General features: G+C 36.6%; 1 protein-coding gene across 1 annotated transcript in view; it reads left to right on the top strand.

Annotated features, from left to right (window-relative positions):
* The window catches only part of Mpp4 (MAGUK p55 scaffold protein 4), a 47266-nt gene extending 32701 nt beyond the window's left edge, over window positions 1-14565 (top strand). The window contains exons 14-20 of the mRNA XM_058578223.1: window positions 1373-1414; window positions 3424-3594; window positions 5035-5115; window positions 8556-8649; window positions 9046-9154; window positions 11119-11253; window positions 14011-14565. Of these exons, the coding sequence (XP_058434206.1) occupies window positions 1373-1414; window positions 3424-3594; window positions 5035-5115; window positions 8556-8649; window positions 9046-9154; window positions 11119-11253; window positions 14011-14202 (824 nt within the window). The 3' untranslated portion in view covers window positions 14203-14565. The remainder of the gene's footprint in view (window positions 1-1372; window positions 1415-3423; window positions 3595-5034; window positions 5116-8555; window positions 8650-9045; window positions 9155-11118; window positions 11254-14010) is intronic.
* Window positions 14566-15412: the final 847 nt, after the last annotated feature.

Below are 15412 nucleotides of genomic sequence, written 5' to 3'. Positions count from 1 at the left end.
GGTTGTCCCTCAGGGGTAGAGTGAGGTCAGATGAGTGTCCTAGGCCTTACCCAAGTTAAAACTTTTACTAATGGTGACATGAATGCTGTCATTTGCCTGTATTTGATGGCTAACTTGGCTTAACTTTTTCACGTCTCTTTCTGCACTTGACCAAATACCCAGAGGAACTTTCAGAAGGTAATTGTTCATTTTTATTTCCTGGGCACACTAGACAGAGCTCTGTTTAAAGTCTTTCAGTGTGCCACAAAGTGAATAATCGACAGGATAACTTCTAGGATGAGGTGTTGATATGTTAAAGGTGAAATCAATGATAAAATACTCAATTTCATAGACTGCATTTTAAAACGAATGATGATTAGAGCACTTACCTAACATGTACAAGGCCCTGGGATTTCCAGTACTGCAAATAAGTAAATAAATATAAATGATGGAAGTAATTAACCATTATTAAACTATCCCTCAGTAGACATTGTCTTTTAAACTTATTGAGATGAAAAATTTACTTACCAGCAGATGTAACTAATATTGGTATGTCTTTTTTGTATTTTAAAATGTGTATTTAAAAAATTTTTTAAAAATAAAGATTAAGAAAAAGAAGGCTGTATATGTCAGTTCATCCTATGAACAAATGTTTTTTATATGTTATTTAATGAGCAAAGCAGAGTTGAATAGATGACAAGAAATTCAAGTACAAATAATTTGGAAATGACATTTTTAGAACATTTTTTTATGGAGTTTATAAGTTTGTCCAAGGACTCAGAGGAAGCAGAAACAGGTTTCTGAACTAGTTCTATATGCTGCAGGTCCCAGGCACAATTTTCCTTACTTAGTCTTATAGCTTCTTGGCAATAAGAAAACAAGTGATCATCATAGAACAAGGACCAATTTTATATAGAATATTAATTAAGATGGAAAATAAAAGCTCATATTTAGCAAAGAGATTAATTATAGGACCTGTAAGAACTCTGTATCAGCAAGTTAAAGACAAAAGTCAGTTTCTTTCTTTTTAAAAATCAGTTTTCTTAGGATATGTTCAAAAACGAATACCCAGCTTTTGTGTTTTTACTATGGCTCCATCTCTTTTCTTATATCTTTAAACAAGCCTAATTTTTTTTTTGTTTTTAACCATACTATAAAAATATTTCAGTATAATACGGAAGTTCTGAAGAATGTTTTTCTATAGTTTATTGAGTGAGAAAAAAAGGATGGAAATTGCTGAGAACAATCTTAGAAAGCCACTCAAGAATCAAGTCAACTGTGCTGTCACCTAATAAAATGACGTCACTTGACAATCTGAAGATGATTTCATGCATTGGTTCTAAGTAAACTTCTCTTTGTCCTCATATTCTGTTCTTGCCATTCCATGTCCCAGACAAGGAGGAATTTATTGGCTCTGGTCAAAAGTTCTTTATTGGTAAGTGATGATTAATAAGAGGTGAGTCTTAATTGTTTTGAAGTGGTATTCATATCAGCCTGGTGTTCTGCTGAAAGTTTCTTTTGCTGGTGGACATTTCCAAAATTGTTCCTTGCCTGTTTTCCATCTGTCTACTTTTTCTTCTCAGTGCTCGGATCTATTATTCATTGTTAGTCTTTTAATTTCCACTAGGTATCTCCTAATTATTTATGAAACATACTTCTTTTCATTGTCTCCAAGTCTGTTCCACAACCTATTTATCCTTCTAAAGAGACCATTTCTCTAATTACTAAACTCTCCTTTTATGGCCACATTTCTATATGTTTGTCACCTGGCAGAGCTTTCTGAAGGGACCAGGTATCTCTCATTTAGAGCTACTCTGGGCTTCCCTCTTCACAAGATAGGAGAGAACCACAGAGCTGCAGTCTGTAAACCAGAGTGTTGGCTCCCAAGCCTAGATGCACTTTGAAATCATTGGGGGGACCTTTAAAAAAATAAGTGGGCCCCCTTTCTGTACTACTTCCAGAATTATCAGCCCCAAAGCCATTAGGTAAGGTAGAGCAGGGTAGGAAGCAGCATGAAGATGGAGAATGAGGAGCCTGAGTAGAGCAAGGTGGAGGGTATCTGTGCAGGGGATGAGGGCGGCCTGATGCAGGTGGTCAGTGTCAGAGGAAATGAGGATGGCAGTTGTCATTTGTTGGCCTCTAACACTCCACAACCTTTACAAAGATGCCCACCTCATCTCTCATGGGCTGACACTTTCTGTCAGGCTGCCACTACTGTTGGTCCCATCTGACACAGGTGTTCTTAGCTGATGTAATAAGTAGATGTATTGAGAATCAGAATGACAGGGTTCTTCCTGTTAGAAAAGGGAGTCGCAAATAAAGGGGAAGGCCACAATGAATCCTGTGGTTTGAACTCATTTCATAAGCATTGGTATGATCTTATGACTTTCAATATGTATAGGTACAAATACAAATAGTAGCGTGTGTATATATTACACACACATATGTGGTTTCTAGTTGTACTGCTAGAAACAGCTCTGAAAGTACCAGAAAGCTCTTTGATTCAATGGGCAGACAAAGCAGGATTCTAGGAGTTTGGAAATCAAGATGAAGAGGTCCAACTTTGCCACTGATCACACAGTCCTGAGCAACCCAGTTAATCTGAGTCCTAGTGTATTCACCTGAAAAATGTGAACGAGAAGCCTGTCCACCCTGGCCCAAGCCACTATCATCTCTTACCTGGACTAGAGTGGTAGCTGCCTGACTGCTCTCCCTGAGGCTGACTCACTCTCTACAGTTTGCATCCTGCCAACAGCAATCAGAGGAATCCTTTAGAAACAGAAATCAAATAAAGTCACAAACTGTCTCTCCACTGTCCAATGGCTTATACTTGAACCACATTCCAACACTTCACCAACTCGTGCTGTGTGATCTGCCTCCAGCTACCTCTCCAACCCCATTTCCTCCTACACTACCAATTATTCTCTGCCCTGCAGCTATCCAGGCTTCCTGGCCTTCCACAAATGCTGCAAGTGCAGTCCTTTCTCTGCTCCTTTGATTTTCTGTTGCTTCAGCCTGGATTGCTCTTTCCCTAGATGCTTCCTTAACTGGCTCCATCTCTGCATCCAGACAGCTGCTCAATGCCAACTTTTCAGATTCTTGAACTGTCTGAAAAAGCACCCCTGTCACTCTGTCTACTTACCATTTTCTCCAAGTATTTATTTTGGTTGTTATCATCTATTTTTGTGTCTCCTCCTCCATTAACATAGGTTTCAAGAGATGATGGGCTTGGGCTGGTTGGTCACACAGCTCCAGCACCCAGTGCAAATGCCTGGCACATAATGGATGCTGGATGCAACTTAGATAGCACATGGGACATTTGGATATTTTCCCTTCACATTCTTATTTTCTAACTTCAGATAGATATCACAGACATTACGTGCTTCATCAGAGTTGAAGCTCCTGCCCTGGAGCTCATGTTCTGTGTGTTTCCATCCTCCCCAGCTGGTTTCCGCCGCAGCATGCGCCTTTGTCGAAGGAAGTCCCACCTCAGCCAGCTGCATGCCACTGCATGCTGCGCTGGCAGCTGCTACAATGCAGTGGGTGCCCCTTATGAGGAGGTGGTGAGGTACCAGCGACGCCCAACAGACAAGCACCGCCTCATAGTGCTTGTGGGTATGTCTCAGTATGCTCTGCCTCTACTTGTCATTGGGGAGTTGCCTTCTAGATTTAATTGTCTTGCATTGTGAGTAGTAGAAATCCTTATAGACCTTTATATAATTCCTTAAAAAAAAAAAAAGTCTGTTTCAGCAGGGTGTGGGTGGCACACACCTGTAATCCCAGAGATCTAGGAGGCAAAGGCAAGACAATTGCAAGTACAAGACCAACCTCAGAAATTTAGGAAGATCCCATCTTAAAAACAAAATAATAATAATAATAATAATAATAATAATAATAATAAAAGGCTGGAAATGTAGCTGAGTGGTAGAGCACTCCGGGTTTAATTCCCAGTACTGGGAGAGAAAAAAAAAAGCTTATTTCATATTTGTGTTTATAAACAAAACTTTATTGTAGCAAGCTTTTGGGAAAATATACAATTGAATATGTTATGCCATGTATGAACCTAATAAACCTAATTATTATGTTCATATTATGTATGAACATAATAAAAAGTTGTATTATGACAAAGTCATAATTGAGATTTCTTCTGTCTGTTTAGAAGTTGTTCTGTAAGCATACATTGTTCTGTATGCCCCCAAACTGGATCATTAGTCTGTGTTAGGAAAATAAACACTTAAAGTTGATTTCCCTAAGAACTTTTTAACCATTTCCTCCAGAAAAGTGGCTGAAGTCTTCTGTACTCTATTTTTGGGACTAAAGAACCAGGCAAATGTTGAGCTTGAGTGTCTTGCTTTTGTAACCAAGATCTCTACAAAGTTAGCAGCTTATATCTTACTGCCATTTTCTGTTCAGCTGTGAGCAGGGCAGGCCCCTGCAGGGCAGAACATGTCATAGAGCCAGTTATCTCCTTTGCAAGGAATAGTGTAAAATGAAAACATAAGAGTTGTTTGTTCAAATTATTAGGACTTCAAGGTAGAATAGCAGAGCATTAATGCAAGTAAGGTATCCTAAGCATGGGCCCTCTGTGCTCAGAAAATCAGCCCTGCTTCCAGTTAGACATGTTTTGCTGATTTAACTACCAGTCAGAAATGTGCCCTTGAATTCCTTAAGTCACAGAACCTATGGCTGTCTGATTTCTGACTGTGATATATTAGTAACTTCATTTGAAGAAGAAAGGCAGGATGTCTCAGATTATCCTAAATGAGACCAGCAAGTTCTCACAGCATCCAACATTAGGTAAAGTTCACTGGAGTAACAGGCGCTTGCAATTCCTTACCTCATTTCTGCATGTTGAAGCAGTGTGGGTTACTCGACCGGTCACCAAGAAAATTCCCAAGAGTTTTATTGATTCACAAGAAAGGATGTTACATAATTTCCCCAAGAAACATTTGCTCTCAAGTTTCTTCAATAAAAGGACTGAAATAATGACCTTAGCACATAATTATTTGTATGCACATCTAATGATTTTCTGTATGTGACTCTTTTTATATTTAGGACCTTCTGGCGTTGGAGTCACTGAGCTGAGAAGACAACTTATTGAATTTAATCCCAATCATTTTCAGAGTGCTGTGCCACGTACGTTTGATTTCTGTTTTAGCAGTTCATGTTTTGGTAAAACTTTATTTCAAATGTCCCAATCTTACTTAACCATGTCATATTGTTGTAAGACACAAGGGATAATCCCTAAGTATTTCTAACTATATACTGGCATTTCAGATGGAGAGGCTTTTCAAATGTGACTTTCCATTTCTTAACAGTAATATAAATGACCTCTCAGGAAAACGAATATTTTAGCAAAAAGGCTAAAATATCTTATCTTCCTGGCACTGTTCTTGGCTCTTGCCTATCTTACTATTTTTTTAATCTAAAAAAATAATATTTGCACATATAACTTTATGTAAATTTTAAGTATGATTAAACCACACACAGTGTTTTTAAAAATCATATTCTCTTATTACCTTTTACCCAGGGCTCCTTTATTTCTCATAAGCTACCTGTTCACCACTACCACCTCCCAAGATGCAATCTTTCAGATTTTTCTATATTCATTTATCCAGTCAGAGTATGTTTTCTAAGTTTTAAGATATTTGAGAACTGTACTTCTAAAAAATAAGGTATTATTATTATTTGCTTCATTATTAAAAAAAAGAAAACCTTTAAAATCACTCTAAGAAACTCAGTTTGGTTGCAAAAATATAGAAGACAAAGACTTAGAATTCCTGAGTTCAAAAAAATAGAAAGTTTCTAATCATATATAGTCTATTACATGTAAAAGGAGGGTAAAGTTTTAACTGAGGCACTAAGATGTAAACTTTTAAATGAGGAATGTAGAAATTATTTAAGCCTGGCGCACATATAAGCAGAGTGAAAGGGGGCAGGAATAGAAATAATGGGAGATTTTAAGGACACTTTTACTGGAGAAAGTCATGCTGTGGGATGGCTTCCAGGCCAATGCGAGTGGGAAGAGCATGTGGGTGTGGTGTTTCCCCTTCCCTTCAGAACAGGAGGAAGGAACATAGGGAGACTAATTTAGGGAGCTTTATATGTGCTCCCTACATGGAGGGAATGTAGAGGGAGGAACACAGAAGACTGATGTTAGAATTATTCCTGAAAAATCTAAAGGACAAGAGATTAGAGCAAGAGGCCAATGGTGACTTTGGGAAATAGCTGCCTGTGTAGACAGGCAAATCTGGGTAGATGGTGTGGGAAAATGTCAGCCTGGGATTATTTTAGCACCTGCCCAAGAGGAGGCCTCAGTTGAAGACCAAAAGGGACTCCCAGACGCATCAGAGTATAGAAGGAATTACACAGACAAGCTGGAAAAGAGATTGGATTTGCGAGCCCCAGTTGTGTGGGTGGTGATGGTAGGGTGGTAGGGTTTGCAAAATAGTCCAATACCTCATCTATGAGAGAAAGAGCCAGATTTAAACATCTGACAAGTCTAAAGGAAGCCAAGGGCAGCCTTGGTATCCGTCAAGTAGAAACTTCTCTGACCTGTTTTTCCTTTCTCTGCCTGCACTTTAGCTTTGGAGAGTTATAAAACGGAGGGAGGAGTGGTAGAAATGCAATGAAAAGAAAGAGAAGAGAATATTATTCCCTTTCTTGACCTCTGGCTTCTCTAACTTCAGGCTTCCCTCTGTGCAACACATTTGAGACAGATGTGAAGAAATGCCAAAAATATAAATGCAGCTCATAATTTTGATTATTACATGGAAAAGGAATTTAAATTACTAAATTGAATCTGAATGAAGAAAATGTAATTGTGGAAGGAATGATGGTAGACTTTAAAAATTGTTTAAAATTAAACCTAAGGCTGATCAGAAAAGTCTGAGGAACTACTAGATTTTCTTCCAAGGCAACGGAAGGTCTTGCTTCCCAGAGGCAATGGGAGACCATCAATGTTGCTTTATGGTCCCACCCCATCAGTTGTGTTTTGTGAAATATCACTTACATATGCAAGAGCAGACATTAATCTCAAAGACAAAAACTAAGAAATCACCATTTTTCAGTAGTCCAGATAAAAGCAAGATGCCCACAGATCGTAGAAGAATTTTAAGGGGCATGGATACCTATCATTCAAAGTGAGGGGGAAAAAATGCCCATATTTTGTTTTTTTAAGTTAGCTGAACAGTTTAAAACTTAAAATGGCTATCCCGCTTCTGTATTAATTTGTGGACTTTAACCTACTTTATAAAATATCAGTCCAACTGAAAAAAAGGAGAAGGAGTCATCTTAGAGACTTGAATGAATAAAAAACAAAAATGACCCCAAGATGGCATTTACTTTTTTTGAGCCACTTGAAGGTCTGTAACTTTGATCATTTAGGGTGTGTTTCCAGCTCTGGCTTGGTCATTTCCATGTTTTGATATCATCAGATATTTGATCCATTTCATCTTTAAACTTTATCAAATGCAAAAACAGAAGCTCTTTATTAATAAGGGAAGATTTTTGTAGTGGAGAGTAAGGAACTAGCTTTGTAGCATGTGGGATACAGAGTTGGAACTGTGTATTATTCATCTGAGTTCTAAGAACCTAACATGATATTTGGAACACAGAAGGCCCGCAGTACACATTAGTTGAATAAATGGATGAGCAGACAATAAGTAACTCACTTTTAGGTATTTGATGAACTCCTATATTTTCTACCAAGTGTTATTTAAGTTGAAGATTTTAAAATTAAAGCAGCCATATCAAAGAATCAGACTGAATCTAGACTTGGCCTAATTTTTCCTTTCAGTCATCTCCAAGAATAATCACCATACTGACTTGGGGGTACTATTACATTTCATTTGAGCAAGACTGCAGAATGACATGGACTTTTTCCATTTCAAATTTGAGACAATCTGGTAGAACAGAAAATAGTAGTCTAGGAGGAGGCAGAATACCTAGGTTCTAGTTTCACCTTCACTTTTCATTAGTCTCATGAATGTGAGAAAGCTAGTTACTCTCCGAAAGCATGAGTTACTTTTCAGGAAAATATAAATAGTAACATTCATCTAGCTAGGAGTATGGGGGATGAAATGAAATAATTAGAAAGGTACTATCCAATCGAAAGGTACTGTTGGTATTGCTAACTGGGAGTATACAGGAATTTTAGGGTCCACACATAATTAATCATTGTCTGGTTTGACTAAGGGACTTTCTCCCCAGTGCTGGGAATTGAACCCAAGCTCTCCCATAGGCTAGGCAAGTGCTGTACCACTGAGCTACATCCCCAGACTCCTGTTTTGAATTCTAGCAGGTGTTCTGTTAGGGCCTTCTTATCCTGGCTTAATACCAATACATTCTTTTCCACACTCTGAGCACTCAATAAAGGTTTATTGATTGTTTATGATATGAGAACTTCTTTCTTATCACCAATTCAGCCTTCCTCTTTTTGGTTTTTGCATTTTACTTATCTGTTTGTTTACGTATTCACTTATTTGTTTTGATCAAGCTTCTTTATCCAAATGCATATCGATAACAAAGCAAAATATTTTGAAGATTCTGAAAACTTTCATTCCTCTTTTTCATAGATACTACTCGATCCCCAAAGAGTTATGAGGTGAATGGGCGTGAATATCACTATGTGTTGAAAGAAACATTTGAAAACCTCATGTATAGTCACAGGTAACGCTCAGAAGCTAATTCTTGCTGCTAGTTGTTTGAAATTTAAAATGTTTGATATTCTCCATTTTTTAAAATGCATTTTCTAAAGCTCCTCGGGGAAAATTCCTCTGATCTAAAGAGTTAAGCAAGGAAATGTACATTGATACACTAGTACACCAATCCATTGGTTTTGGAAAGGGGGCAGAATCAGGTTGCAAAATTTAGAGAATCTGAGGAAATAGTTAAGACCTATGTCTTCTAATATATTTTCTCCCACCGAGTATCCACTAATTCTTTTCTTTGCAAGCAAATATAAATCTCTATATTTATATTCAATTCTATTGGAAATTATTTTCATGTTACTACTATGATTTTACTTGTAGAGAAGTTCTTGTTTCCTTTGTTCTACCCCTGCAGGATGCTGGAGTATGGTGAGTACAAAGGCCACCTGTATGGCACTAGTGTGGACGCTGTTAATGCTGTCCTTGATGAAGGAAAGGTCTGTGTCATGGACTTAGAGCCTCAGGTGGGTGTGTGTGGCAATTTTTCTGATCGCCCCAAAGTCATGAGTGCATCACCCATGTTATGCACATGCTGAAGGTTATAGCTGAGACATTTATTCTGTTAGCCTTATAAGACCCCCCCTCTAAGGACGAGGTTGTTACTTGAAGTATCAGTTCCTAACATCTTATTCTCAGTTATGGGAGAACTCTTGCTTCTCAGACACAAGAACAGAACTGAAAAGTTGGTCATAAAGAAAATTTAGAATCTTTCTTGCTTTGACCTTCATCATAAATGCATTAAGGTAACTTCTTGTGGAAGCAATAACATGTGGCTGTGTACAAGGAGGGTGAGGTTCCTAGGTTTTCATGTCTTTATTAATTCTCTGAGACCACATGTAGAGGAGCAGGGGTGAGCAACATAGGGTAAGTTCAAGAGCATGCAAGGATTAGGTTCACTTTTTTTGATTCATATTTTCTTAGTCATTTAAAAATATAAATTGGCCAACAAATATATGAAAGTGTTTGACATCCCTAGCAATTAGGGAAATGCAAATCAAAACTACATTAGCATTTTATCTCATCCAGTCAGAATGGCAATCATTAATAATACAAATAATAATAAATGCTGGTGAGGATGTGTGGGAAAAGGTATATATTCCTACATTGTAGGTGGGACTGCAAATTAGTAAAACCACTTGAAAAGCAGTATGGCATTTTTCCAAGATTGTTTCATTTTTCATTTAAAAATTAGGAAGGAACCACCACATGACACAGCAATCCCACTCCTTGGTATTTTTCCAAAAGAACTAAAATCAGTATTCAATAGTGATATAGCTACTTCAATGTATATAGCAGTATAACTCACAATAACTAGGTTATGGAATCAGTCCAGAGGCCCATCAATTGATGAATGGATAAAGAAAACATGGTGTATATACACAACGGAGTTTTACTCAGCCATAAAAGAGGAATGAAATTATGGCATTTGCTGGAACTAGAGAACATCATGTTAAGTGAAATAAGCCAGACTTATAAAATCAGTGTTGAATGTCTTCTCTCGTATGCAGAAACTAAAATAAAGGAGAAAATTTTTTTTGTGTGTGTGTGTGTGTGCAGAGTCCCATAAAAATAGAAGGGAAGTCAGTGGAGCATTGGAAGGGCTTGAGGGGGGAAGGGAGGGTAAATGGGAAAAGAGAGGAATGGTGGAATGAAATTGTCCAAATTATGCTATGTTTAGCATAATTTATATGTGTGTGTGTGTGTGTGTGTGTGTGTGTATCTCACAGTGAATTTCACCTTTATGTATGTCTATAATGCACTAATTTTAAAAATCTATAAATAAGTAGAAGAAAGACTAGAGGAAGGGGAACAGAGGGAGGAAGAAGAGGAAGGAAAAGGGAAGTACTGGGGACTGAAGTAGAGCAAATTATATTTCATGCTTATATGATTATGTCAAAATGAACCCCAATGTTAGGTATATCTATAATGCACTAATAAAAACATTAAAAATATACTTTGTATGCTAGAGAGAATCAAAGGAAGAGAGATTCTTTTTCATTGGGTCAAAGCCAGTGGTCAAGGTGAAGATGGTAGCAGTATCCAACATAAGGTGATAGCAAAAGGAAAGAGAAATGAGGGTGAAACAGGGTTGACTCATCTTGAGTTTCTGTCTGTGTCATATGAAATCATATATAGGATCCTATTCTCAGTAAGATTCTGTCACATAATAGAACTTAATCAGCTTGTAAGATTTACGTAGCAAGTCATAACTAGAAAGAGGAAGAACCAGGATTGAAACTTAATTTTGATTCTTGAACCCCATCTCTTAATTATTAAAAAACATTTACTATTTTAGAGTTGAGGAATTAGGAGTTCATGAGACTATTAGTTTATTTCTGGTCTTCTTAGAAGTTTTGAGAATATTCCTGTTGACTCTAGGAAGTTAGGAGTCTGGTTTTTAAATGTACATTCAATTTTTTCTTTGTAGGATATTCAAGTGGCTCGAACCCGTGAACTGAAGCCCTATGTTATATTTATAAAGCCATCTAGCCTGAGTTGCATGAAACAATCTCGGAAAAATGCCAAGATTATCACTGACTTCTTTGTGGACATGAAGTTCAAGGTAGATCAACTAAAAAAATTACTGTATTTCTGTCAGTGATGATGAGGCCAGGAGATCCAAGCCAGGTTGGGCTGAGCTGAAGACCTTGACCTCATTGTCCTACTCACCCCTTCTTTGATCCTTTCCCCAAGAGTCCCTCAGAATGGTTCAATAAAAAATAAATAAGAAAATAAAGATCATTGTATTGCTTTTACATGATCCCCATATCAAAGAATGTAATTTTTGTTCCTAATGAGTAGTGCCCTTATATTTTATTCTTTTTTACTGGACATCACTTATAGATATTTAAATAAAGTTAGTAAATGCTACGATGCTTATTTTTGGGGGTCTAGTTTTATTTTTTTTAAAAAAAGACCCTCATGCCACAGTTTGCAAAGCCAAACAGAAATGGGTATGTACAAGCATATTTATATTTTGAACAGATCATTTATTTTTACTTGGACATTAATTTTTAAAAATGCTTTAGTGAATGTATTTTTGTAATATGAGGTATCTCACAGAAACTTTTTAAAAAATATTTTTAGTTATAGATGGACACAATACTTTTAATTAATTAATTAATTTTGGGTATCAAGGATTGAGCTTAGGGGCACTCAACCACTGAGCCACATCCCCACCCATCCCTATTTTGTATTTTATTTAGAGACAGGGTCTCACTGAGTTGCTTAGCACCTTGCTTTTGTTGATCTGGCTTTGAACTCTCCTGCCTCAAGTCTCCAGAGCCTCTGGGATTAAAGGCGTGTGCCACCCATCCAGCTTACTTATTTATTTTTATGTGGTCCTGAGGATCGAATTCAGTGCTTTACACATGCTAGGCAAGTACTCTAGCACTCAGCCACAATCTCAGTCCCTAATAAAAACTCTTATTAATGATGATAGCAATAATAGAGAAACTAAGCATACATACATACATACATGTATGTATGCATGTATGTGTATATTTAAATTAAATCCACTTGAGATGTTTTGGGTCCTAAGATATGATACATTAAAGTGTATAAATCTTATGTGTACAGCTCAATGAATTTTTACATGTTGTATGCACCCTACAACCATCACCTAGACTAAGATATTATACTTATTTGTGTGTGAGGGAAGTAAAAAATGCACAACAGAAAACCTACCTACCAGCTTTACCAAGTGTACAGTTCAATAGTGTTGAGTATATTCACATTACTGTAAAGAGTCAAATATTTTTCATCTTGCTAAACTGAAATTAAAAATATGACTACTTCACAAATTTCCATGTTATCCTTGCAGAGAGGACATTGCTAATCTCCATACTATTATATTATTAGTATATGTGCTGCCAAAGTAAGCACAAAGTGGCTTTATATTATCTTTCATTTTTAACTATTTTTGTCATCATATTTTTTCAATGAGTATTAAATTTGCCTTTTGGACTGGAGTCCATGAATGTATTTTCTTGAGTCTTTTGGGCATTTAAAATTGTGTTCTCACCGGGTGTGGTGGTGCTTGCCTGTAATCTCAGCTACTCAAGACTAAGGCAGGAGATTGACAAGTTAGAGGTAATTTAGTGATATCCTGTTTCAAAACAAAAAAAAAATGTAGTTTAGGGGCTGGGGCTATAGTTCAGTGGCAGAGCACTGGCCTAGCATGTGTGAGGCCCTGGGTTCAATCCTTAGCACCACATAAAAATGAAATAAATAAAAGAATGCTTTCCATCTACAACTACAAATAAATAAATAAATAAAAATTTAAAAAGTTTTAAAAAGGGACAGGTTTATTTAAGAAAATGTAGTTCAGTGGTAGAGCACTTGTCTAGTATGTGTGACGCCCTGGGATCCTTCCCAACACTTCCAAAAAAAGTGTGTTCTTATTTGTAGCCGTCTAAACAAATTAATAAAATTATTTCTGGATCATGAGTATGATTATCACCTTGTAAAGAAATACTGCCACATATTTCTATGCCAGCATTTATATGTGCATTTAAGATTGCATTGGCAACAAATTGTGCTATTCTAATTGTTGTAGACAACTAAGAAAACAACAGCAATGAATTTAGTGCCTAGGGACAAACGAAGGCCAAATGACCTTCTTTTAAGGACCATTTCACAAGGGAAGAAATAGACAATATTATAGGTAAATTATGTCATTATAGAACAAAAGGTAATTTATGTATGCCCAATGCAATAGGAATATGTCAGACTACCCTAATGTCGCAAGTGGTCATTTTGTATCTGCAAAATAATGTCATTTTTATTGGGTTAATGTTCATTTGAAATTTACATTTAAATTTTATTTAAGTGGGTAATTTTCCTTTGGTTTTATGCCACATATGGTTTGAGAGCTTCAAATATGTAGATAATGGAGCAAAATAAGTCTACATGGGAAGTTGAGGAGTAATTTGTCTATAAACTATTCCTAAAATTTGCAATACTGATGAGAGAGACATTGAGTAAGACTAAAGGTCAAATATGTAAGTTTTGTAATATAGAATAGAGGGCATTTATTTAACATGTTTTTTAAAGAAAGAGAGAGATAGAGAGAATATGAATCTTTTTTGTAGATGGACACAACACAATGCCTTTATTTTTATGTGGTACTGAGAATCCAACCCAGGTCCCACCCATGCTAGGCGAGTGCTCTACCGCTGAGCCACAATCCCAGCCCCTATTTAACATGTTTTTATAAACTACTTCACAACTGAATGTGACAGTATAACAAATTGTGTATTATTTCTGTGTCACTAAGTCTGTGCCATCAATATATATATATATATATTTTTCTCTGAAGGATGAAGACCTGCAAGAGATGGAGGATTTAGCCAAAAAAATAGAGACTCAGTTTGGCCAGTTTTTTGATCATGTGATTGTGAATGACAACTTGCAAGATGCATGTGCCCAATTGTTGTCTGCAGTACAGAAGGCTCAGGAAGAGCCTCAGTGGGTACCAGCAACATGGATTTCCACTGATGCTGAGTCTTAATCAAGCCTCCTGCTTAAAACTGAAGTTTTAATATTATACCCTTGTTTCAGAGATCTGAAATGACAGTTGCAATCTAAAACAGTATTATTTGACCCATTATAATGTGTACAACTTGTGAAGTACTGTAGTTTATTAATTATTATTATTTTTTAAAATGTATGGTTAGATATGTTATTGTATGGTTACACAGATTTACCTGTTTGGCTTTTAGGCATTTTTTCCCTTTACTTTATATGAAAATTGGTAGAAATATGAATTATGTTAAGTTGCTGAAAATGAGAACCTTTCATAGATTTCATATGGTCTAAGTTTCAGGTAAAAAGAGCTTTCCTAAATAAAATAAACAGCACTTAATTTCAGAAACTGTATTTTTAGTTCATGAAACTTGTTTTATGAAATTTGTTTTTACAAAAAGTGCCTACTGGACAAAATCAGCAAAAATAGCTAATATGTACATTTCATATCTAACATCAAAACTTCTACAAATGCCATTGTCATTTATGAATCAGGCTACAAGGAACACATATTCTTCTGATCAGAGGTATAACAATCATAAATTTTCCTAAAAGCCAATATCCATATGTATGCCTAAATTTGGAAAAGATGATGGACTAGTCCTGTAGATCTGAGAACACCATAAGATGAGGATATTATTCCAAAGACTTATTTTTCTTTCTTTTCCTAGATCTGAGACTTTCAGTTGCTCTCCCTGCCCGTATATTTGTTAATCTTTTGCATCACTTTCTTTCTCCATATGTACACCATGCCTCCAATCTCTTTTTTAACTATAAAGCAGAGTGTATGATTCAAAAATATTTATGGTTCTTTTTTACTTAGATAACAAATTGCTATCTTTCTGATATAATCAGGGGACATCATAGGGACAAAGGGCAAAAGCACTCTTGGGCCTTGGCTCATAGCCTGACAGCCATTAAAAGGTCCCATTTCACTCGCAGATTTTCAGATAACAAATGTGCCTCATTTATCCACTATCATTACAACCAAGGTGGTTTCAGGCGACTCATCCCTATCACAGGGCAAAGATGCTTGAAGTGACCTCACAGTTTGAAGAGTTTCTAAAGCCAATTAACATTCCTAACCCCATCTCTACTAAGAGCCAATAAAAGGAGCTCTTTTATTTCTTGTGGAGCTGTGTCTCCCTTCCCAAGTAGAGGCCCAATAAAAGCTTAGCCTGTATGTTCCTGCTCGC

Source organism: Marmota monax, unplaced genomic scaffold (assembly GCF_021218885.2).
Source record: "Marmota monax isolate L192 unplaced genomic scaffold, Marmota_monax_Labrador192_F-V1.1 WCK01_AAM20220418_F8-fsc00095, whole genome shotgun sequence".
In the NCBI taxonomy this organism is placed as follows: Eukaryota; Metazoa; Chordata; class Mammalia; order Rodentia; family Sciuridae; genus Marmota; species Marmota monax.
Note: the sequence above shows the minus strand (reverse complement) of the source record. Positions and strands in the feature narration are given on the sequence as shown.